Source organism: Cydia pomonella, unplaced genomic scaffold (assembly GCF_033807575.1).
Source record: "Cydia pomonella isolate Wapato2018A unplaced genomic scaffold, ilCydPomo1 PGA_scaffold_29, whole genome shotgun sequence".
Lineage (NCBI taxonomy): Eukaryota > Metazoa > Arthropoda > Insecta > Lepidoptera > Tortricidae > Cydia > Cydia pomonella.
The window spans coordinates 615,365-642,677 of NW_026907864.1; the positions used below are offsets into that span (position 1 = coordinate 615,365).

Sequence of the window (27,313 nt, forward strand, 5' to 3'; positions counted from 1 at the left end):
AATATTAATAACAAAGAGGATATTGTTAGTAAAAATTTGTCACTTTTCCAGGGAGTTGGGGAATTTAAGGTACCTCTCGAACTACACATTCAACCAGGCGCACAGGCGGTAGTAAAGCCACCTCGGCGTGTTCCTCATGCTATAAGGGAGCGTCTAGCTTGTAAATTGCAGAGCCTTCAAGAACAGCGAATTATTGAGAAAGTCGAACATCCGAAATCCTTTGTAAGTAATCTTGTAATAATAGAGAAAAGTGATGGTAATTTAAGAATCTGTCTGGACCCACAGGAATTAAATAAGGTATTAATAAGGGAGTATCATCTTATACCAACTTTAGAAGAAATGCTGACAAAGTTGAGTAACAAATCTGTATTTTCAGTACTTGATCTGTCAGATGGTTTTTATAACATTAGATTAACAGATGAATCAACAGATCTGTGTACTTTTAGTAGTCCTTTTGGGTGCTATAAATTTTTAAGATTACCTTTCGGTTTATCAGTAGCTCCTGAAATATTTCAAAAATATAGCGAACAAACTTTTGGTGACATTCCTGGGGTGGTCATATATTGTGATGATCTGTTGATTTGTGCTGATAATGAAGACGAACATGATAAAATATTAGAAAGCGTTTTTGAAAGAGCTAGAGTAAGCAATGTAACATTTAATAAAAGAAAGTTTCAATATAAATTAAAGGAGGTTAAATATTTTGGTCATGTATTTTCAAAAGAGGGAATGAAAATAGATCCAGAGCGAGTAAGAGCATTATTAAATATTAAAAGCCCAACTAATAAAACTGAATTGCAATCTTTTCTGGGAATGGTTAATTATTTAAGAAATTTTATAAGTAATCTGGCAGATTTAGTAGCACCTTTACAAGCATTAATGAAAAAAACTGTGGGTTGGCTTTGGACAGAAATACATGAAAGTGCATTCAGTAATATAAAAAAATATATTAGTTCAGCACCAGTATTGAAGAATTTTAATGTTTCTTTACCTGTGACAATACAATGTGACTCTAGTAAGGATGGTTTGGGTTGCTGCTTAATGCAGCAGGGCAAGCCTGTATGTTATGCATCAAGAAGTCTTACTAGTGCCGAAAAAATTTTTTCACAGATTGAGAAAGAATTGTTGAGTGTAGTTTGGGCCACGAAAAAGTTTCATTATTATATTTATGGAAAAAAATGTACTGTCCTTAATGACCATAAACCTTTGGAAACTTTATTAAAGAAAGGTATTCATGAAATTCCTTCTGCAAGATTACAAAGATTAAAATTAAAATTATTAAAATATGATATTGAATTTAAATATTTAAAAGGCCGCTTGATGCATATTGCTGATTTGTTGTCACGCAGTTATTTAAATGAAGTAGATGAAGATCAATCATATATGTTTGAAGTTATACATTGTATTGATTTAGGGAATTATTTACAGTGTACAGATGAACAGAAGCAAGAATTAATTAAAGAAACTTCAAAAGACGAGACTTTAGCAACTTTGTTGATGTACACACAGGAAGGCTGGCCAGAAACTATTAATAGCGTACCAGATAATGTTAAACATTTTTTTAAATTGAGACATGAAGTTACAATAGATCAGAAATTGCTCTTTATGAATGATAGATTGATTGTTCCAAAGTCATTAAGATTAACAATTTAAAAAAAATTACATGAAGGTCATATAGGAATAACAAAGATGAAACAAACTGTTAGGGGTTTATATTATTGGCCACAAATGGATGCTCATATTGAATCATTTGTTAAACAATGTTTCATCTGCCAAACATATCAAAATAATAATACAAAAGAGCCATTGTTATGTCATGATGTACCTTCTTTACCATTTGTAAAAATTGGAATTGATATAATGGATTTTAAGAGGAAAAGTTACTTGGTTATTTATGACTATATGTCAAAATGGTTAGATATTAAACCCATCTCAAATAAGTCATCTCAGTGCATAATTAATGTTTTAACAGATGTGTTCAGTTGTTTTGGCATACCATTGGAAGTAGTAGCAGATCATGTACCATTTGATTCACTTCAATGTAAACAGTTTGCAAGTGATCGGAGTTTTAAATTCATTTACTCAAGTCCAAGATATCCAAAGTCCAACGGTATGTCGGAACGTGGGGTGCAAATAGCTAAAAAAATGTTAGCAAAATTTAATGAAGATAAGACAGATTATAGAATTGCTTTGTTGAAATATAGATCATCTCCTGTCTCTAGCACACATTTTACACCTTCCCATTAATGATGAATAGGAATTTAAAAACGAAACTACCTTGTACTTACAAATATTTGAAACCAAAGTTAAATCATAATACTAAATTGGAATTCGATAAGGTTAGGAATAGAAATATTATGCATTATAACAAAAATACTAAAGAGAAGCCTCATTTTCAAGTAGGCCAAAATGTATGGTTTAAAATAGACCCAAATGCTAAGAAATGGTTGTTGGGTAAAATTGTTAGCAATAATAATTTTAGATCTTATGATATAGAAGATAGTAATGGTTGTAGATATACTAGAACTTCATTTCATGTTCGACCTCAATAATTCGGTGTTACTATGTTTGTTAAGAATGTGTAGCGCGAAGCATAGTGTTTTTATTATTGTAACTTGAGGATGTTTTTGATAGTCTTCTTAGATTAAAAAAAAAAAAAAAAATTAAAAGGGGGATGATGTAATGTACAGGTATGCTGTAACAGAACGCAACTACAGACTGTATAAAATGACCCAATGTATATGCGAGTGACAGTGACAGCGAGCGGCGTTTGTTGAGTACAGACGTGGTGCATGGGGAATGAACTGGGTAACTATAAGGTTAGGGGAGATTGGATGGACACGTGTAAGAGCGCTCATGTTGGCTTGAGAATATTAAGGATATTATAATAAACTTGGTGTTATCTTAACAGTTGTTTTAGTGCAAAACATTACATTAATGGGATCCGATAACATACTTTTGCGTAAAGCTGACTTCCGATTATGCAAAATACATCACCAGATATCACTTAAGAAGGTTGCATATACCTCGTATGTCAAGAGCAAGACTTATCTTTATTCATAATGTTGTTACCTAGCAACTGTTGTTTACTGTCAAACATTTTTTAAACAGATATGATTGATATGAACCTATTATTCCTCTATTAATTTTTGTTCGAGACAAGTCTCAACATAGCTGTAAACTTTATGTTTAACATTAGTACTAATATTTGTTGCTTGCAACATTGGAGGAGAGTTTTGTCTATGATGGGCTGTCAAGGGCCTATTTCGTTCTGTGCTATAACTGAATGTACTAGCGTAATAAAATAATTTAGCTTTCAATAAAAGTTATTTCTCCTAATCGCATTTTGATTCAAACATGCGATTGTTGGTCCTTCGAGCTTTTTAAAAGTTTAGAATCAGTGATTCCGTGGTTTTACTACGTATTTCGTTTGCTGGCTGGGCGAAGGTGACTTGCTATATCTTGTCGCCGCCCGCCGCAACCTCGCCCAACCCATTGTTTGGGCGAATTAATCATCGTGATTTCGGTTGATATTATCCTGAAATCGTTTAACTCCGTGCTGCAACAATCATTAGGAAAGTTCCCGTTCGTCGGCACAAAGGAATTTTTGTGCAAGTACCGGCGGATTTATTTGAGCGGTACAACGAGAATACTTTGACAAGGTTGTCAACTCAGGTGGGACTAGATTGTAAGGTTGGTAGTACGGATCATCGGTCGGTGCGTGTGTGCGTGCCTTTAAAGAGTTGGCGGTAAAAGTGACGTTTTTGGCTGTCAAAAGTGACGTCTGTTCAATAGGAATTTTCTTCACGGGCTTTGCAACTTGTAATAAAGTATTTCAACTGCAATCATTAACAAATTTGTGTTATCAAAGTGCGGGTTTGTGCTTAAACAGTATTGAGCGTTTTGTTTCGTGAAATACAACAATGGCGGAGCTCAAGAAGTTAAAAATAATGCGCGGCCAAGTCAAGGCAACTATGACTCGCATCGAGCAGTTTGTCAACGACCCCAATACCTTAAATTCCGCCTCTCTTGATTCCTTGGAGGCTCGTAAGGAGAAGCTAGCCTCTTCCCTCAAAGATTACGAGGGAATCCAACTGGACATATTGAGCCTTGATGACAAGGACACAGAGGATGCAGGTGACTTTGAGGACCGCTACTTTAACACAATAGCGAAGATTAATGAGGCGCTCAGGTCTCTAAGAGGGTCAGATACAGTTCAAGCTGCTGGTGTCTCTTCATCAAAGTTGCCCCATGTTGACATACCAGTGTATAATGGTAAGGACTTTACCCTATTCAAACCCTTTTATGAAATGTTCATAGCAGTGATTGATAAAAACAAAACATTATCAGATGTACAGAAATTGTTTTACTTAAGAAAGTTTTTGTCTGATGAAGCACTATCTGTCATAGTAAATTTGCCTTTAGTCAACGCCTCATATCCAGAGGCATTAGAGTTGTTAAAAAAGGTTCAAGGACATGGAAGATAGAATGCTGAGGGACCGCATTGTCATGGGCATCAGGGACAGAAAGCTGCAACAGAAATTATTAGAAAATAAGGATCTTACTTTAGAGCTAGCTGTGAACAAGTGCAGAGTCGCTGAGCTGTCGAAGGAACATGCACAGGTGATCCAGAAGCAAGAACCTGTGACGGTCGATCTTGTGTCAAGTCGGGCAAAGCATGAAGCTAAGTATTTTAATAATAGTAAGAAAAACATGAATTATAGTCGTAAATTTTATAAGTGTCTAAAATGTAATCTTGAACATGGGCCAGCTGAATGTCCAGCATTTGGCCAAACATGTTATAAATGTAAAAAACTAAACCACTTTGCTAAGGGTTGTAAAAACAAAAATATAGCGTCAATTGAAGTGGAAAATACTGAGAATAATAACCTAGTACACGATTTGTGACTAGTAAAATTAGTTCACTCTATAGGAAATACTAGTAAGATCAACAATAGTGAATGGTTGTCAAATTTGTTTATCGAAAACAAACAAGTAACTTTTAAATGTGACACGGGGGCGCAGGTAAATGTCATATCATTAAAAGATTTAAAAATGATTGTCAATGATGAAAATCCTAAGTGGTCTGAGACAAATATTATATTAGAAGTATTTGGAGGCAGTAAGCTTAAGCCATTAGGGAAAATAATATTGAAAATTGGGGTAAATAAATTTGAAAAGGTTGTCACTGAGTTTATAATAATTAAGAAAAATGTAAAACCAATTTTGGGTTTAAACTCATTAATTGAATTAAAATTACTACATAAAAGTAGCATTAACATTATTAATATTAATAACAAAGAGGATATTGTTAGTAAAAATTTGTCACTTTTCCAGGGAGTTGGGGAATTTAAGGTACCTCTCGAACTACACATTCAACCAGGCGCACAGGCGGTAGTAAAGCCACCTCGGCGTGTTCCTCATGCTATAAGGGAGCGTCTAGCTTGTAAATTGCAGAGCCTTCAAGAACAGCGAATTATTGAGAAAGTCGAACATCCGAAATCCTTTGTAAGTAATCTTGTAATAATAGAGAAAAGTGATGGTAATTTAAGAATCTGTCTGGACCCACAGGAATTAAATAAGGTATTAATAAGGGAGTATCATCTTATACCAACTTTAGAAGAAATGCTGACAAAGTTGAGTAACAAATCTGTATTTTCAGTACTTGATCTGTCAGATGGTTTTTATAACATTAGATTAACAGATGAATCAACAGATCTGTGTACTTTTAGTAGTCCTTTTGGGTGCTATAAATTTTTAAGATTACCTTTCGGTTTATCAGTAGCTCCTGAAATATTTCAAAAATATAGCGAACAAACTTTTGGTGACATTCCTGGGGTGGTCATATATTGTGATGATCTGTTGATTTGTGCTGATAATGAAGACGAACATGATAAAATATTAGAAAGCGTTTTTGAAAGAGCTAGAGTAAGCAATGTAACATTTAATAAAAGAAAGTTTCAATATAAATTAAAGGAGGTTAAATATTTTGGTCATGTATTTTCAAAAGAGGGAATGAAAATAGATCCAGAGCGAGTAAGAGCATTATTAAATATTAAAAGCCCAACTAATAAAACTGAATTGCAATCTTTTCTGGGAATGGTTAATTATTTAAGAAATTTTATAAGTAATCTGGCAGATTTAGTAGCACCTTTACAAGCATTAATGAAAAAAACTGTGGGTTGGCTTTGGACAGAAATACATGAAAGTGCATTCAGTAATATAAAAAAATATATTAGTTCAGCACCAGTATTGAAGAATTTTAATGTTTCTTTACCTGTGACAATACAATGTGACTCTAGTAAGGATGGTTTGGGTTGCTGCTTAATGCAGCAGGGCAAGCCTGTATGTTATGCATCAAGAAGTCTTACTAGTGCCGAAAAAATTTTTTCACAGATTGAGAAAGAATTGTTGAGTGTAGTTTGGGCCACGAAAAAGTTTCATTATTATATTTATGGAAAAAAATGTACTGTCCTTAATGACCATAAACCTTTGGAAACTTTATTAAAGAAAGGTATTCATGAAATTCCTTCTGCAAGATTACAAAGATTAAAATTAAAATTATTAAAATATGATATTGAATTTAAATATTTAAAAGGCCGCTTGATGCATATTGCTGATTTGTTGTCACGCAGTTATTTAAATGAAGTAGATGAAGATCAATCATATATGTTTGAAGTTATACATTGTATTGATTTAGGGAATTATTTACAGTGTACAGATGAACAGAAGCAAGAATTAATTAAAGAAACTTCAAAAGACGAGACTTTAGCAACTTTGTTGATGTACACACAGGAAGGCTGGCCAGAAACTATTAATAGCGTACCAGATAATGTTAAACATTTTTTTAAATTGAGACATGAAGTTACAATAGATCAGAAATTGCTCTTTATGAATGATAGATTGATTGTTCCAAAGTCATTAAGATTAACAATTTAAAAAAAATTACATGAAGGTCATATAGGAATAACAAAGATGAAACAAACTGTTAGGGGTTTATATTATTGGCCACAAATGGATGCTCATATTGAATCATTTGTTAAACAATGTTTCATCTGCCAAACATATCAAAATAATAATACAAAAGAGCCATTGTTATGTCATGATGTACCTTCTTTACCATTTGTAAAAATTGGAATTGATATAATGGATTTTAAGAGGAAAAGTTACTTGGTTATTTATGACTATATGTCAAAATGGTTAGATATTAAACCCATCTCAAATAAGTCATCTCAGTGCATAATTAATGTTTTAACAGATGTGTTCAGTTGTTTTGGCATACCATTGGAAGTAGTAGCAGATCATGTACCATTTGATTCACTTCAATGTAAACAGTTTGCAAGTGATCGGAGTTTTAAATTCATTTACTCAAGTCCAAGATATCCAAAGTCCAACGGTATGTCGGAACGTGGGGTGCAAATAGCTAAAAAAATGTTAGCAAAATTTAATGAAGATAAGACAGATTATAGAATTGCTTTGTTGAAATATAGATCATCTCCTGTCTCTAGCACACATTTTACACCTTCCCATTAATGATGAATAGGAATTTAAAAACGAAACTACCTTGTACTTACAAATATTTGAAACCAAAGTTAAATCATAATACTAAATTGGAATTCGATAAGGTTAGGAATAGAAATATTATGCATTATAACAAAAATACTAAAGAGAAGCCTCATTTTCAAGTAGGCCAAAATGTATGGTTTAAAATAGACCCAAATGCTAAGAAATGGTTGTTGGGTAAAATTGTTAGCAATAATAATTTTAGATCTTATGATATAGAAGATAGTAATGGTTGTAGATATACTAGAACTTCATTTCATGTTCGACCTCAATAATTCGGTGTTACTATGTTTGTTAAGAATGTGTAGCGCGAAGCATAGTGTTTTTATTATTGTAACTTAAGGATGTTTTTGATAGTCTTCTTAGATTAAAAAAAAAAAAAAAAATTAAAAGGGGGATGATGTAATGTACAGGTATGCTGTAACAGAACGCAACTACAGACTGTATAAAATGACCCAATGTATATGCGAGTGACAGTGACAGCGAGCGGCGTTTGTTGAGTACAGACGTGGTGCATGGGGAATGAACTGGGTAACTATAAGGTTAGGGGAGATTGGATGGACACGTGTAAGAGCGCTCATGTTGGCTTGAGAATATTAAGGATATTATAATAAACTTGGTGTTATCTTAACAGTTGTTTTAGTGCAAAACATTACATTAATGGGATCCGATAACATACTTTTGCGTAAAGCTGACTTCCGATTATGCAAAATACATCACCAGATATCACTTAAGAAGGTTGCATATACCTCGTATGTCAAGAGCAAGACTTATCTTTATTCATAATGTTGTTACCTAGCAACTGTTGTTTACTGTCAAACATTTTTTAAACAGATATGATTGATATGAACCTATTATTCCTCTATTAATTTTTGTTCGAGACAAGTCTCAACATAGCTGTAAACTTTATGTTTAACATTAGTACTAATATTTGTTGCTTGCAACATTGGAGGAGAGTTTTGTCTATGATGGGCTGTCAAGGGCCTATTTCGTTCTGTGCTATAACTGAATGTACTAGCGTAATAAAATAATTTAGCTTTCAATAAAAGTTATTTCTCCTAATCGCATTTTGATTCAAACATGCGATTGTTGGTCCTTCGAGCTTTTTAAAAGTTTAGAATCAGTGATTCCGTGGTTTTACTACGTATTTCGTTTGCTGGCTGGGCGAAGGTGACTTGCTATATCTTGTCGCCGCCCGCCGCAACCTCGCCCAACCCATTGTTTGGGCGAATTAATCATCGTGATTTCGGTTGATATTATCCTGAAATCGTTTAACTCCGTGCTGCAACAATCATTAGGAAAGTTCCCGTTCGTCGGCACAAAGGAATTTTTGTGCAAGTACCGGCGGATTTATTTGAGCGGTACAACGAGAATACTTTGACAAGGTTGTCAACTCAGGTGGGACTAGATTGTAAGGTTGGTAGTACGGATCATCGGTCGGTGCGTGTGTGCGTGCCTTTAAAGAGTTGGCGGTAAAAGTGACGTTTTTGGCTGTCAAAAGTGACGTCTGTTCAATAGGAATTTTCTTCACGGGCTTTGCAACTTGTAATAAAGTATTTCAACTGCAATCATTAACAAATTTGTGTTATCAAAGTGCGGGTTTGTGCTTAAACAGTATTGAGCGTTTTGTTTCGTGAAATACAACAATGGCGGAGCTCAAGAAGTTAAAAATAATGCGCGGCCAAGTCAAGGCAACTATGACTCGCATCGAGCAGTTTGTCAACGACCCCAATACCTTAAATTCCGCCTCTCTTGATTCCTTGGAGGCTCGTAAGGAGAAGCTAGCCTCTTCCCTCAAAGATTACGAGGGAATCCAACTGGACATATTGAGCCTTGATGACAAGGACACAGAGGATGCAGGTGACTTTGAGGACCGCTACTTTAACACAATAGCGAAGATTAATGAGGCGCTCAGGTCTCTAAGAGGGTCAGATACAGTTCAAGCTGCTGGTGTCTCTTCATCAAAGTTGCCCCATGTTGACATACCAGTGTATAATGGTAAGGACTTTACCCTATTCAAACCCTTTTATGAAATGTTCATAGCAGTGATTGATAAAAACAAAACATTATCAGATGTACAGAAATTGTTTTACTTAAGAAAGTTTTTGTCTGATGAAGCACTATCTGTCATAGTAAATTTGCCTTTAGTCAACGCCTCATATCCAGAGGCATTAGAGTTGTTAAAAAAGCGTTATGACAATACGTCTAGGCTTATCATAAGCCATATACATGTTATCTTAGATATCCCATGCATGGCTAAGGGAACTGCGGCCTCTATAAGGTCATTTGTATCACAAGTGCAGCAGCAGCTGCATGCACTTAAGAATTTAAAAGAACCTGTTGATAAGTGGGATATGTTGCTCATTTCAATATTATCTAGAAAGCTAGATCAATATACTAGCCGGGCTTTTCATTTAGAGAGAGACCCTCAAACTCTTCCAACAATGTTGGAGTTCATTGCATTTTTAGAAAGGCGTGCTATGGCGCTAGAGGATAGTCTGCCTCAAAAGAATTGCCTAAATGAGAATGTAGGTACTTCTAAATTTAAATCTTACCCCAAGGTTGCTAATATTGTAGCATCATTACCTGGTTGTAAATTTTGTACAAAACCTGGCCATGCAATATATAATTGCATAAAATTTCAGGAAGCCTCCGTTGGGGACCGCTTGGCCTTTGTGCAGGAGAAGAAGCTGTGTGCAGTTTGTATAAACTCTCACTTGGATAAACCTTGTAAGTACAAGTTCAAATGTAAATTATGTAAGGGTCATCATAATACCCTTTTGCATACAGAGGATTCTGTAGAGGCCAATCAATCAGTGGCAGCATCTATTGTTTTGACATGTGTCAATAAAACATCTTATAAAAAGGTATTACCTACAATTAAGGTTAAAATTGTTGATAAATTTGGCCGTGATGTTTACTGCCGCGCATTGCTTGACACCGGCTCAAGTGAATCCTTTGCCACAACTTCTCTTGTAGAAAGACTAGGTTTTGCCACTGTGGCAGAATGTGAAAATATAATTGGTGTTGCAAAACAAACCACCATCATGGATAGGTCAGTAATTATTCCTGTGGAGTCTTGTCAATATCAAGATGTTAAGTTTAATGTTGACTGTCATGTTGTCAAAGATGTAACGGCACATTTGCCACCACAGTATGTTGATTGTTCCAAGTTAAAATTTCCTAGCCATGTCAAACTTTCTGATGAAAACTTTAATGAACCATCTGAAATTTCGATGCTACTAGCAAGTGATATTTATTTTGAGTCATTATTAAATGATTGTATCAAATTGCCTGAAGGGCTTGTCTTGCAAAGCACCTTATTTGGTTATGTTGTTGGTGGCAAGATAAGCCAATCTGGTAATGTCTCAAACACTGCTCTGGTGACAAATTTTGCCATTAGTGACACTACAAAGTTAGAAAATGTTATGAGTCAATTTTGGCTAGCTGAAAAAGTGCCAGAACCCCAACAAAAGGTTTCGGATGAATTTGAAAAGGCGGAAAAAATATTTCAGAAGTCTGTCACTCTCAATGATAACAAATTTCAGGTGGACATTCCACTAAAGCACCCCTTAGGTGAACTAAATTTGGGTAACTCTTTTTCGGCTGCCTTACAAAGATTTTACTCAATAGAGAGAAAATTTATGAAAAATGTAGACTTGCTAGAGCGGTATAAAAAATTCATTGATGAATATGTTGAAATGGGTCATGCTAGGGAGGTCGACATTAACTCTTATGATATTTTGAATGGACCAGTAAGCTTTTTAGCGCATCATCCAGTTTTCAATGAGGCCAGTAAAAGTACAAAGCTTCGCGTGGTGATGGACGGAAGCATGAAATCCAAAAACAAGCTGTCTGTCAATGATGTCATGCTGAATGGACCTGTGGTGCAGGGTGAGCTCTTTGACATATTAATTTTGTTTCGGACATATTTATTCACCTTGATATGTGATGTTCAAAAAATGTTTAGGTGCATTTTGGTCAGCCCTGAACATAGATGTCTTCAAAATATCCTTTGGCGGGACAGTCCTGGCCAGCCCATCCGCTGCCTTCAGCTTCAGACAGTTACATATGGCCTAAAGAGCTCTACATTTCTAGCTACTAGGTGTTTGGTTGAGCTTGTAAAATTATTTGGATGCAATTACCCGCTTGCGTCCCAAGCCATTTTAAGTAATACATATGTTAATGATGTCATAACTGGTTCAGATAATATCAACGAACTACACCAACTTAAAAATGAGTTGATTGACTTATTTAAATTAGGTTATTTTAATTTACATAAATGGTGCTCTAGTTACCCAGCTGTTCTGGACGATTTGCCAGAAAATTTGAAATATCTTGAACAAATACATCTTGATTCAAGTAATGTCATAAAAACATTAGGTCTGAGATACGACATTACCTCAGATACTTTGACATTTGAGTGTCCCCCCTATGATGAGGACAGCAATCATACAAAAAGAACAGTTCTGTCATTTATTGGAAAATGTTATGATCCTCTAGGTCTCATAGCTCCTATTATAGTTCCAGCAAAAATATTTATGCAGGTTTTGTGGTCTATGCCCTTGGGCTGGGACACAGCTTTACCAGATGCTGAACATGAGACATGGAAAAAATTTCTTGCCAATTTAAAGATGATGGGTAAAGTTTCTTTACCGAGGTTAGTCTATAGTCACGAATGTCAGTTGGTAGAGTTAGTGGGTTATGCAGATGCATCATTCAAAGCTTTTGGCTGCTGCATTTATGTAAGAGTTTTTAAAGCTGATGGAGGTGTAGACTCAAAATTACTTTGTGCCAAATCAAAGGTGGCCCCGCTGGCCAAAAGCCTTACTATTCCACAGCTGGAACTTAACAGCGCTCTACTATTGGCACAGCTGGCGTCTAGAGTCAGCGAAAAACTAAAAGCTAGATTTGCGCATAATACATATTTTTACAGTGACTCACAAATAGTTTTGTGCTGGCTCAAGTCTACCAAAACAAAAGTCAATACTTATGTTAATAATAGGGTGAAGAAAATTCTAGAGCTCACAAACCAGGACCAGTGGTCCTATGTAAGATCATGCGAAAATCCCGCGGATTTAATTTCACGCGGAGTGGAGCCCCAAATTTTGCAAGGAAAACAATTGTGGTGGGACGGCCCTAAATATTTGTCACACAGGGATTATGTGCACCCTGCATTTGATACTCTCAGTCAGGCCTTACATGATAAGCATTTAGATATTAATATTAACGAGGATTTATCTTGCAATTTTAGTCAGCGGGACGATTCATTTGCACATCTCTTTGAAAAATATTCTAGTCTACATAGGCTTCAAAATGTTATAGCTTATATCTATCGCTTTTATAAAAATGCTTCAAAAGCAGGTGATAGATCAGACTCTACCTTGCTAACCCCTAAAGAGCTACAAGAAGCGTTGCTTGTCATAATAAAAAATGTGCAAAGGAAACATTTTTCTAAGGAAATAGACACACTGTTGGCGGGTAAGTCACTTAAATCAGGGATAGCAGACTTACATCCTTTCGTGGACCAGTGTGGTGTCCTTCGTGTGGGCGGCAGGCTGCAAAATGCCGACATTTCGCAAGCCAGAAAGCATCCACCTATTCTCCCGAAGGGGTCATTTTTCACTTCGTTATTGATTAAAACGGAGCACTTGCGTCTTTTGCATTTAGGTGCCAGAGCTGTTCTGAGTTCCTTAGCTCAAAAATATTGGATAATTAATGGTATTAGGGAAGTAAAGAAGGTAGTGAACAAGTGTGTCACATGCTTGCGTCTGAAGGCTGAAGCTGCAAAGCAGTTGATGGGCTCTTTGCCTGTAGAGAGGATTACAGCTAGTAGGGCTTTCCAGTATGTTGGGATTGATTTCTGTGGTCCATTTAGCACGAAAATTGCTAGAATACGAAAACCTCTTGTTACTAAAAGCTACATTGCCCTTTTTGTATGTTTCGCTACAAAGGCGATACATGTAGAGTTAGTGTCGAACCTTACAACTGAAACCTTTCTAGCATGTCTCAATCGTTTCATATCTAGACGTGGCATGCCCACTCTAATTTATTGTGATAACGCTAAAACTTTTGAAGGTGCTGCAAACCAGCTCAAAGGATTGTATGATTTACAATGTTCGAATGAACATAGAGAATCTGTGTATCGATATTGTAATAAAAAATATATCTCATTTAAGTTTATACCAAGCTATGCGCCTCTTTTCGCGAATTCGCGAGTTCTCTCAATTGGTCCCAAAATTGTCCGGCATTATCCCAACATACCTTACCCAGATTGTCATTGCCATACGTTCTTCAATAAGACGGCACAAGTTTAGCCCCATCGTACTACTACTACTATTTAGATTGTAGGTTAACCGTACCTACTTACAAAATTTCACAACACACCATGATCACACCCAACTTATTGTCACGGATAGGTACGATGACCGAAGCAAGAACATCATTCTTTTTTGCAGTCTTTATCAAAATAGTAATTAATAGATACAGTATAATATAATAATTAAAAACAATATTATGTGATAACATCAAAAACAACTTGCGTCGGCAGCGCAGGATAAATTCCGGCCGGCTCGCCGGCGATGTCAACGGAACGGCGCGCAATGAGTGAGCGCTCGCGTCTCGCATCTGTGTGCGCGCACTCACACTTAGATAGCTCCCGCTCCCGCCCACCGCAGCGCGACAGAAACATAGCTTCAAAAATTCGAGATTTGAAAAGTTGCTCAGCTAGGAATTGCTCTTAAATTAAGCAAAATATCGCCAGCCTTCCGCACCACAGTGTTTTAACTGCTGTGTCCATCAAATTGACCCACTCTGTTTCTTTTATTCACGAATAATCAATTCACAACTTTAACAACCATGCGAGACATATAGATGGGTACTCAGTAGCAAATTCTCAACGTGTGCCAATTAATAAAGAATACAGTGGGTGCGGCGTCTGTATACTCTTTAAGGCTTTGCGCTTTATTGACTTCGCATTCGCAAAGGCTTTTGATTTCTTTAACTGGAGTAAAATGTTCAGAGTTATGAGAAATGGGGATACCGCAACACGTAATCCTTTTATAGTTGAACGAGGAGTGCAACTGTTCACTGAGATCTGTGAATAGACAATAAGTATTGGAAGGTTGTGAGGGTGATGTCCAAGTTGGTGGCCAACTAATCAATAAACTCAGTTTTGCAGATGACATGACTATTTTAGGTTAAGTGTCTGTGGAAAATGAGTTTCGGTTCTGCTACAAAAGATTGAGTATGCCAGTAATGAGTCCATTTTCAGGATCCAGATCCATACCTTGTGATCAATAGAAATGAGACGAAGATGATGCATGTCGATCGTCCTGGTAAAATTAAGAGAATCAATGAATTGCACGATCTTGAGTGATGAATAATTAAGTGATGATGGCATCTTCGACTAAAAGGTGATCAGAAGAGCTCATATGGCCAAAGCTGCGGTGAAACGACTCGCCAGGATATGCATATGGAATAACATAAAACAAGGATCAGACTAATGCGGGCGCCTTGGTTTCTCGATCATATTTTTTACATGTCCGAAACCTAGACCATTGAAACTGAAACCCATCATAGGACAGATGCATTTGAGACATGGTGCTGGCGAAGAATGCTTGAACGTTACTACGGTGCAACTGCTTCAACTCTTGACAAACTCGACATCACCGAGGTTATCCACTGTTTGTACCCATAGCGTTCTTAGTTTCTTCGGCTATCGAGGCCGAACCAAGAAAGGAAGAGCCAAGGAAGCCAAATTGCTTGCTTACAACATTGAACCTGGGCTTTTTGACTCTGCAGCCAGTGGCAACAGCGCCAGCGGCGCCACGAGCGCAGGCGCGAGCGCAGCCTCTCCCGGGGGGCGCCCACAGCATTTAAACTGACTGCTGAGACAGCGGAGAAGCCCCGCGAGATCATGTTAGTCCACCAAAACCTACAGGGCTTCTCCAGCAAGGAATTAGAGGTGAGTCTGTTCTTAGAATCTCTAGATGTAGATATTATGTGTATTACGGAACACTGGCTCAAGGAATATGAATTGTTATTACTCAATATTTATAATTATGATATAGTTAGCTCGTTCAGTAGAAAGTCGGCCATTCACGGGGGCTCATTGATTATAGTGAAAAGAAAATTTAAATGCAAGGAAAGAAACAACATAGTCAAACTTTCTATCGAGCGAACTATAGAAATATCATGTGTGGAAATGGAGAGTCACATTATAATATGTGTCTATAGACCACCTTCGTCGGATTTTAGCCAGTTTGAGTCCGTGATAGAAGATGCGTTGAAACGAGTCTTTGTTAGCAGTAAGAAGATAATAGTTTGTGGGGACTTTAATGTTAATATATTAGATCCCACACATGCACACACTGTAAGACTTCTAAACCTTTATCAGTCTTTTGACTTGTTTCCGCTATTCAACGAGCCCACAAGGATTACAGCTAGCACGGCGACATGTTTGGACAATGTATTCTATAATTGTGAAGTTATAAAAAAAAGAGATCTTTAGCTGCTTCAACTCTGATCACTGTGGTCAAAAAGCCTATTTCCAAGTCAATGTTATAAGACAACAGAAATCATTTACATATAGACCCATCACTGCCAGTCGAATGGAAAGGTTTAGAGAAGGTGTTATATCCAAGGTACCAGCACTGATTACAGGTGAGCAAGATCCTGATACACTATACAAGGAACTGTCGAATGTGATACATGACGTCCACAAGAATATTTTTAAAACAAAGACTCTAAAGCAAGGATCACTGAAAACAAGGTTTAGTGAATGGGCCACAGTGGGCATCCATAAGAGTAGGAATAGATTGTATGACCTGTATGAAATGAGGAGCATTAACCATGACGAGAATTTTGCAGAATATGTAAGAAAATATTCAAAAGTGTTTAAGAAAGTCTGCGCCGCGGCTAAGTCTGCCTTTATAGGTCAGAAAGTCAGGTCAGCTGACAATAAAGTAAAAGCTACTTGGACTGTAATAAACACTGAAACTGGAAAAACGAAACCCCGTGATGGCCACTACAGACTGAAAGTTCAAGACCGAATATTGTCTGCAGACCTGGATGTTGCTGGCGCCTTTCAACACTTTTTCACCAACATAGCCACAGATGCTACACGGAACTTGAACTCATCTGTAGCAAAGGCTGGTGTTTACTTAGATACAAACAATGTCAAGAAATGCAGCATGGAATTATACTTCCAATATACTGACCCCCATGAAATCATTAAAACGTTCAAGTCCTTGAAATTAAAGAATACTGAGGACCTTTGGGGGATCTCTGTGAAAGTCATGCAATCTGTAATCGACGTAGTGGCACCGTATTTGGCCGATATATTTAATGCTTGTGTTAGAGAATGTGTATTTCCCGATCTGATGAAGTACAGTAAGGTCATTCCTCTATTTAAAGCGGGCAGCAAAGATGACCTTGGAAATTTTAGACCTATTTCAATACTTCCTGTTCTCAGTAAAGTGTTTGAAAAAATTGTATTAAACCAATTGCTTCGACATTTCAACTCGAATGAACTACTTCAAGATCAGCAATTTGGTTTTACAAGAGGTCGTTCGACGACTGATGCCGCCTCTGTACTAATCAAGCACATATACGACGCCTGGGAACACTCGCTAGATGCTATTGGTGTCTTCTGCGATCTGTCCAAAGCATTTGATTGCGTGGAGCATGACACACTTCTACACAAGCTGAAGCACTACGGTCTGTCAACGGAAGCTCTAAGCCTTGTTAAGTCTTACTTAAACCAAAGAACCCAGAAAGTGGTTGTAAATGGAACGGAGTCTACTGGAATGACTGTAAAGCTCGGAGTTCCACAGGGTTCAATTTTGGGTCCTTTTCTCTTCCTTGTATATATATAAATGATCTGCCGAACCTTGTAAAACATAAATGTGAGATAGTCTTATTTGCTGATGACACCTCACTAATTTTCAAAGTTGACAGGAAACTGAGCGATTATAGCCAAGTCAATGAAACTTTGGAAAAGGTACTAGAATGGTTCACAGCAAATAACTTACTTCTTAATGCGAAAAAGACGAAATGTGTCAAATTTTCGCTGCCGAATGTAAGAAAATCTGAAACTATCATCACATTAAATGGCGAAACGCTGGACCTTGTCGAGAATACGGTTTTTCTGGGCCTTACTTTAGATAGTAAACTGCAATGGGCCCCTCACATATCTGCCCTGGCGAAAAGGTTGAGCTCTGCCGCGTATGCAGTAAGAAGAATCAGGCAGTTTACTGACGTGGAGACAGCTCGCCTAGTTTACTTCAGTTACTTTCACAGTATTATGTCTTATGGCATACTGGCGTGGGGCAAAGCAGCTGACATAGAAACCATCTTCGTTCTTCAGAAGAGGGCAATCAGATCTATTTATAACATGGCTTCTCGTGACTCACTGAGAGAACGATTCAAGGAAATAGATATTCTCACAGTAGCTTCACAATACATACTAGATGTGATAAAGTATACGCATAAGAATATAAAGTCCTTTAAGAAACTGTCCGATATCCATAGTTATAATACGCGAAATAAACATAAGTTAGTAGTCTCCAAGTTTCGTCTACAGAAAGTTAAAAAATCGTTCATGGGAAACTGTGTAACATTTTATAACAAAGTACCCTTAGAGGCATGGAACCTGCCCTATACTTCATTCAAGCAATACGTCAAAAATGCACTTCTCAAAAAGGGATACTATAAAATAGATGACTACTTGGGAGACACGGAATCATGGCCAAGTATCCAGTCTCAAAAGCTGTAATAGTTTTGCGTGCAGTGTCTCGGAGAGGCATATGGCGCTGTTGTTTCTAGCTGTTCAACCTTATGTATTAATGTTTGTTATGTTTTAGTTATTTTGATTCTGACATTGACATATTAAATACATAGTAGTTATGTATTCTGTAGAACTAGTTTTAAGATTGTTAGCTTAACAGTCTCTTGACGTGAAATATGTATTTCATACAATTTTTTTTTTTTTTTTATTCTTTTGACATTTGGAGAACCTTTACACCTCCAAATCTTATTATTGTGTATTATTATTTTTCTCAGACCGTGGGGACCTTATACATCTCCAAACTTAATGTATTAACCGTGGAGACTATACGTCTCTGTCATATTGTATAATATACTTGACTTGGTACATACTAGTTATGTACAGAATGTAGCATTAGTTTATGAGACTGCTAGTTTAACAGTCCAGACGCGGTTTATTTATTTAGTATAAATTTTATTTTGACACTTGGAGAGACTTTACACCTCCAAATTTTATTAGTATTAGTACTCTGACATTGGGGACCTTTTACATCTCCAGATTTAATGTGTTTTTAACCATAGAGACTATACATCTCTATTGTATTGTATTAATTATTTATTTTAAGATTATTATAATGTAATGTTTACCCAGGTATTGGCTGTTGTATTTATAAATGTTGTTATGTATTTTTCATGTCACTATATGATGTTACTATAAATGTTGTATTGACTTGTAAAAGAGCCCTTGAGGCCTACTTGCAGAATAAATTTTTGAATTTTGAATTTTGACGCGTAGGGATGGACGTATGGTCACACGTCGTTGGGCGAACAGAATAACATTAAAGATAAATCCACATTACAGGCTAGCATACACCGCCCAAGAAAGAGCGGCTTCGAGTGCACTGGTGAAGAACCACACAGGACAGGTGTCCACAGTGACTTATGGCGATACGGCAACGAATAAGACTTTGATAAATCTGTCTTGTGACTATTGCTACTGTAGGAGTCGTACATAAAACAATTACGGCTCCTCTTCCCGCAAAATACCGTAAAACTAAGTTATTCAGAACCATATTTTATATTAAAGATTGATACTTTCTGAGCAGCAAAAAATATATAACAATCTACAAGATATGACCAACGATATATTTTTCTGGAAATCTATTTTAATTTACACAACTATATTTCTTTCAGTTAGATCGGTATTCGTTTTTCGTATTCGCGGGCTGGGTTTCCGCAACTCGACGTCGCAATTCGCGCCTATTTTGCGTGATGGTGGGTTGACGGCACTACTCCTGCCAACCCAACTCTACCAGGAAGCCTAGCAGACCCTTGATGCTGCCGACGACAGTTAGATCGGTATTACTTCTGCAAAAATATGGAACTTTACAATCATTCTCACAAGACACTATAAAATGATTTAGTTTTCTTGCTTTTTGCAATTTCATAAAAATATGCCTCAATTCCTAAAAAAAATAAGCCTAAATTCCGCCTAGATTCCTACCATTACCCCCCTCTGCGGAAGCAGTGCGAGGCAAGTCGTATTGCTAGACGGACCTGTGCTGCATTGCACGCGCGAGCAAGCGATATTCTATTTCGAACGCATAGCTCTGCGCGCTCGATCTTTTGCAGCGGGTGGTGCGGTGAGGGGTATAAAGCTCCGCCCACACGCGCGAGGTCATTGGCGTCGAGTGCAGCCTTAAGACTACGATATTTCACGGCAATATTAAAATGAATCAAGAAAGATATCGAACTTCCTTATATGACATCTGATTCTAATTGTGATTATGATTCTTGGGATCATAGTGTAGCTCCAGTCTGCATTTCAATCCGATTAAATCTGATAAACAAGCTAACAAGCTGAGGTGTCCCGATCAATAATTATCAATAATTATTTGGCTTATGATTAATCTCTTCCTTTTATAGGTTTAATGGTCTGAGCTTTTGCATACTAAAATAATTAATAATAAAGTCCTTTTTTTTTGTTTCTAAAGATGATATTATACAACATAGATGATATTATATCTGAATTCCTTCTGTCATTACATTTATTAAAATAACACAATACTTGAGAAATTCTGATCTTATTCAGAAATGTATCCACCATGGTCTTCTACCGCCTTTGTAATTATTACTATGAGTATGAAGGTTGAAGGTCCTTAATATGTACATCTACGACGAGTAGACTCGATTGAGTTGGCGACATCAATTTACATCTACTGCTCGATTCCACTTTCATTTAACAAAATTAAAATAGTTATGCATGGCTAGTGACTATTCTTTAAATTATCTACCACTCCCTTACCTGTTTTTGTTGGAATAAAATTGATAATGAAGAAACTACTAGCCCATTCAATTAGTATGCATTTCATTTGAAGTCTTCTCAATAATAATATATTTTAATATTTTTAACCCTAGGTTTGGGTCATCGTATGTACATGACATAGATACATACATAATTCAGAAGTTAAGTTAATATTTATCTAATTAGTTTATATCAACTCGCTAATCTGTGACTGTCCACACTATGAATCAATGGTTGAATAATAATAGGAAGTCCTTATACCTATAGGGTATGGCTTAGGTGCAAACATATTATAATAGCCTGGTGGCTTATACTAAACAGTTTTGCGTTTGCAATTTACTGTTATACAAGTTGATATTTACTGATTCTCTGGTGACAATCTCTAGATTGGAATGTTAATTGGGATTGAATCAACATACTGTGCTGAGTTACATGAACAGAAAAAGTAAGTGAATATTATTTAAACATAATATATTCGGCAGTTCTTTATTCGTTTACAATCCTTTTAACCGTTTATTTTTTAGGACAGCAATATCATGCATGCCAACTGTTAAATCTAGCGAGAGCCCCATTATTGGCAGTCATTGGAGTGGCTGCGCGATTCTGATTGGGTCTCAATGATGGTCCTGGTCCTTTGAGTTTGGGTAGCCATGTACATATTATGACATGAAATTGTAATCTGATTTCAAGTGCCTCCTGCATTTTCACTAAGGCACGTTACAGGTTACTACATCTAAATGATACCTATAACTTCTAAGAAACCAACCCGTACCAATACCTTACAACTGTAACAACGAACAACAATGAGGCAAGACTTTCCTTAACATCTCTTATGTTATGAGTGGTTCTAGTCCTTCAAACGAAGTGAAAGGGTTGATTTCGAATTTTGAATTACACGCAATGCGAATGCTTCTGATTTTAGCTTAGTGAAGATATGGATGCGCAAAACATACGATTATAATAGCCTAGTTTGGTTGTTTGGAAGATATCGCTCTTCAGCGATAAGACCGCTTATTGTGCACCATAGTTTGAGTTATGTGCTTAATCTGTATGTTATTTTCGTTTTTATATTGGTGAGCAACAAAGAATATTTGTACTGTATTATTTTATTAACCTTGATAAAATAAATTTTGTTTCATTCTAAGAGAATATTTATGGATCATATAAGTATAACGAACGAATGTTAAATCTGGTTCCTACCTAATACGTTAAACATGATACGTTCGTTTTTTAAAAAGACACGCAGTATAAATTGTTTCCATACACCACGCACACTTGCGCACACGACGAGTCAAATCAGGGCTGAGCTGATAATTTGTGATAAAGCGGATATTCTGCAAGCAATGCGTGTTATACAAAAGCATCATGATTCATAAGAGATTATGGTCCTTTTCACAAAATATTATAAACACCAATATAACTAGATCCCGAAGTTACAGAAAATATACCAAATCGGAGGTCAGACCTAAACTGGTTTGTAAGCAACAACAGTCGGCACGGCATTATATCAACTATCCGCATGATAAATAAACTTTAAATTTGATAATATTAACTATAACAACTATTCCGCCAAACAGAACAATGAATGTGAGATTTTGATTATTATTATTTTAATATTAAAATGTTAATTATTTTGTTAATGAATTGTTGATCAACAGCATGATTTGAATCTGTGATAAAGTCGCTGTTTGAAAGGATGTATCCTGGGTCACAACACAAATTGACCAGCAAATTTTAATTCAAAATGTCGTAAATGTTTATTAGTGCATGATTTTATTTAATTTATATCAAAGATTGGTCAGGCAACTAAATCTAAACACGTAGGTAAAGTACCTTGTCCCCTACATAATCAAATATAAATATCAAAATTAACATAACGTATAGGTACCTAAATATAGATTATAGTTAAACCTCTTGTTCAACTTAAACTTAGGTTTGAGCAGTTTCACCTGTTAGGTATGAGCAGGTATGGTAATGGCACCATTCATTAGACATTTAAGAGAACAATTGGATAATTGCTGACACTTCACCGATAATTGAAAAAATTTCTACCGCTTTGGGCGTTAAAATTTGAGTTGAATGTCCTTTCACCTTTTATTATTTTCGACATGTTTAATGAAATATGTAGTTTTGTACTTGGTTTCAATATAATGAAATGTGAGACTTAAGAGTTCTAAGGCTCTTGTTGAAGGTAAAATGTTACTAAGTCAGTGTTTAAAAACTGATGATAATAAATACTTGTTTTATAGGATTTATAGTAAACACGAATTACGAATGTTTACTGAGACTTACCTGATTCATAAATGATTACTGATTACCTTTTATTATTCAGTAGAGATAACTATATTTTCTGATGTGACAATCTTTGCCACTCTCTCATTCTTTTAACATAGAAATGTTGAATCTGTTTAGTAACGTCACATATAATCATGAGCGTAAAAGTAAAATCTTGAGCGTTGCGAGTGTTTCAAGGCACGTGAGTTGAAAACAAACTTTGCTGCTCTGGTAAAACACAAACATTTTTATCACATCAATTAGTGACAAATACTGGTTCTAAAACATAAAAATTTAAATATTTATATCATTCAAAACCATAACTTGAAATTCCATTCCACTGCTTATAGCTGCTATAGAGCTAATAAACACACTGTTTTCAAAGATTAAAGAGAGCTTTTTAATTCAGACTACCCTTTGTCGCAAAATATTAATAATCGTGAAAGTATGTATTTATATATCTGCTTTTTATAAACTAATATTATGATACCTACTGACACTTGCAATCTCTTGTATATCAAAGTGCAAGAATGTTCAGTTAAAATGTATGTAGGTACTCACTCAATTGCCTATGTGCTCAGGTGAACCACTAACATTCGCTTGCTGAATACCTTTTTGGTAGAAATAATATAAATATGGGCTTCATGGTTGAAATAAAACATTAAATTGAATTAAATAAACCAAATATTGTAGCTCTTTAGTTGTACGCGCGTAAATAAATTGACTTTTCATATGTTAGAGATAAACATATGTTACTTTTGATGATGATAACAGTGCATGTGAATAAAAATTCCCAGCATGCTCCACCATGTCGTCAAGCTCACCATACTTATTAACCTATCGAATGAGCTAATGCTTTTACGGATACTGGAAAGCGATATGTAAATGTACTACATACCTATACGAGGCCTGGATGTTAGTGAGATGACGATATGAGTTGTGCTGGTGTCCGACTTTATTACCTACATATAACATGAGTATCACATGATTATCCACCTGGTTTCTTGAGCTTAATAGTCGCCTCCAAACCTCCCCTTATAGCGACCCCATTCCTCACACAAAGTTTACCTTAAGTTCATATTAGCCTCACTGGATCACTGTTCACTCTGAGTACTGATAACGTTGGTCACAATATACCAGAGACACATCATTATTCTAATAACACCATAAGAACGTTCTTGACTTGATCTAAAAGCAAATATCACTGCCGCGTCGATCTGATCGCACACAACCTCCTTTTTCCTACTGTCGTTCTCATCTACCCTCTCAACTTCCCTCAAAAAATCCCAATAACCTAGAAGCGGTTACTTAAGTTAAACGTGACTACTAGCGCCATCTACTCCATGACGTTGGCAAATATTAGCTGGTTCGCAATACGTTCGCGACAACAACCGAATTCTAAAACACTACGGACGTAAGAGGAATATAGTATCTTTAGAGTATTAGGGTCTTTAAAGGGTTTATCAATCAATCAATCAATCAATCATTTATTTCTGAGAATATGGAACAATGTTGGTTAGTAGAGGGTGTTAGGTCAGCATATTCTGCCGGCATGCATCGGCGTAGAAATATTCAGGTACAATAGTCTATACAAATATACAATATAATTAAAAAATTAAAAATTCAGAAACTAAATAATAACATTTTCACGTCAGCAGCTCGAACATGGGTTATTTGCTGCTTAAAAAAATTTATTATTAATTATTATTTTTATTAAAGAAATCATTTAATGAATAGTAACATTCTTCGATTAACCATGTCTTAAGATTAGTATAAAATGTATGTCCAACTAAACTTAGTAATAGATTTCGGCACTGTATTATAAATTTTGCTTAGCATATAATAGGTATTATTTTTAAATAGGCTCAATTTTGCTACTCGCATGTTCAGAGGTTTTTGTGTAATTGTTCGCTTATTATTGTTGTCTTTAATCAGAAACAGATCCATGTGTTTTTTGACAAAGGTACATGCCTCCAGAATGTATAAACATGTAAGCGTTAGAATCCTGTGTTGTCTAAATATAGGTCTACATGAGTCTAAAGGTTTTAAACCGAATATCGCTCTTATGCAGCGCTTTTGAGCTATAAAAACTTTAGATATGTCAGATGAGTTGCCCCACAATACAATTCCATATCTGAGAGCAGAACACACGTATCCGTAATATACTAACAGGGCAATTTTATGTGATGTTACAAGTCTAATTTTTTTTTATTGCAAATACAAATTTATTAATTTTGTTGCAGACTGCCTTAACCTGCTCTTTCCATTCACAGTGCTCATCTACATAAAGACCAAAGAAATTTTGACACTCTACTTTCTCTATTGGTTTCCCATTACATTTATATTAAGCCTTAGATCTTTTCCCTGTCTGGTACGGAAGTAAATATATTTGGTTTTATCAGTATTTATAGATAGGTAGGTTATTTCTTGTTAGCCATTCTACAGTTTCCTCTGAGACGTTATTCACTATATCATTATAATTTCCTACATTTTGGCTTTCTACGATGATGGTTATGTCATCGGCAAACATAACTGTAGGATGTTGGAGTGCACGAGGCAGATCATTAACATAAATAATAAACAATAGGGGTCCTAAGATACTGCCCTGTGGTACCCCGACTTTATTTTCTCTTTTTGAAGAAATAAACTCTTCCATTGTATTTGTTACTTTATTTAATTTAGTTATTTGTGTAACTTGTACACGGTTAGACAAGTAACACTATCCAATTCTCTGCAGGACCACGAACACCATAACAATTCAACTTTTTTACCAGTATATTGTGATCTACAAAATCAAATGCCTTGCTCATATCCAGAAAGAGAGCAACAGTTGGCATTTTATTAAGTATTAATAACTTTTTTTATTAAAGTAAAAGCGGCTAAGGCTGTAGATTTATTTGGTCTGAAACCATTCTGTTCTATTGCTAATACTTTATTCTTATCTAGAAACTTCTGTAATCGAGCATAGAAGACTTTTTCAAATATCTTGGCTATTACAGGGATCAATGTGACAGGTCTATAATTGCCCATGTCCGTTTTTGTTCCTTTTTAGGGTTCCGTAGCCAAATGGCAAAAAACGGAACCCTTATAGATTCGTCATGTCCGTCTGTCTGTCCGATTATGTCACCGCCACTTTTTTCCGAAACTATAAGGGCTATACTGTTCAAACTTGGTAAGTAGATGTATTAAAGTAAGTAAGTAAGTAAGTAAGTAAGTAAGTGTTTTATTTGTAAATATAGGTAGAGTTACATTGGTGGTCAGTTTATATATGTAAAGTTTCACTATATTTTGCCAAACGGCGTACAAAAACATTGAACTTAATACTAGAAACAAAACTATCATGCTCACAGAGTACGAGTAATTATTATGTAATCCTACTTACAGCTATGACAATTCAATAATGAATATCAGGTACATATGTAGTTTATAAGAATTGAAATTGTCAAAATATAAATTTGTAAATTTGTATCATTACATATAATTCATAAATATTATGTCCATTAGATGTCTATTCAAAAAAAAAAAAACAAACTGTTGTATACATATCATTCTAAGTCATCATTTAAATAATCAGCAATGGAATAATAACATTTATGAATTAATAGTGTCATTAGCTTATTTTTTAAATCTAATATATTTAGTGACTTAAAGGTAATCGGCAATTTATTATATATTTTACTGGCCAAGTAATACACACTTTTTCGCAACAATGATGTTTTTGCAGGAATTGTGCAAAGATTGTGTATATGCTTAGGTCGCAGATTTCTGTGAGAAATATCGAGATGCTTTTTGAACAAGCTTGTATTGTTTTTTACAAATATTATCACTTCAAAAATGAAAAGCGAGGGCACCGTCAAAATTCTTAGGTCTTTGAAATATGGTACGCAACTGTCGAGTGTTTTGAGGCCACACATTGCTCTAATGCACCTCTTTTGTGCCTTAAAAATTAATTCTCTATTTGTGGAATTTCCCCAAAAGATAATACCATACCGCAACTTTGAAGCTACAAGACCATGATATGCTACTAAAACTGCGTGAGGACTTGCTTTTTTGGATAGTATATGTAGGGCGTAGGCATACTGACTAAGTGTTTTGCACATTTCTTCCGTATGGGCTTTCCAAGATAAGTTTTCATCAATTTGTACCCCTAAAAACTTTGTGTCGGTAACAGACTCTATACATTGACCTTCATATTTGCAGCAAATTGGAGGAGGTATTTTTCGTTGGTAGAAATGGATAATTTTAGTCTTGTCTTGATTTATCAATAAGTTATTTATATTAAGCCATTTAATTATGTCAACAATTGTATTATTAATTTCGGATTCATAGTGATCAATATCTTTACATTCTATTATAACGGTGCTGTCATCAGCGAACAGGACCATAGGGTATTTGATGTTTCGT

At 35.7% G+C, this 27,313-nt stretch overlaps 1 protein-coding gene across 1 annotated transcript; it reads left to right on the forward strand.

The window, feature by feature from the left end:
• The first annotated feature begins 8,442 nt into the window (after positions 1-8,442).
• LOC133533941 (uncharacterized) lies at positions 8,443-14,181 on the forward strand. Its single transcript, XM_061873029.1, has 2 exons — positions 8,443-9,561; positions 10,209-14,181. The coding sequence occupies exons 1-2, from the start codon at positions 9,538-9,540 to the stop codon at positions 13,878-13,880; spliced, it is 3,696 nt and encodes a 1,231-aa protein (XP_061729013.1). The 5' UTR covers positions 8,443-9,537; the 3' UTR covers positions 13,881-14,181.
• Positions 14,182-27,313: the final 13,132 nt, after the last annotated feature.

Excerpts from the sequence above, each read along its gene's own strand:
- LOC133533941 (XM_061873029.1), top strand. The coding sequence starts at position 9,538 with ATGTTGACATACCAGTGTATAATG. Across the intron at positions 9,562-10,208 it reads TGACATACCAGTGTATAATG|GAAGCCTCCGTTGGGGACCG; the intron begins GTAAGGACTTTA and ends ATAAAATTTCAG.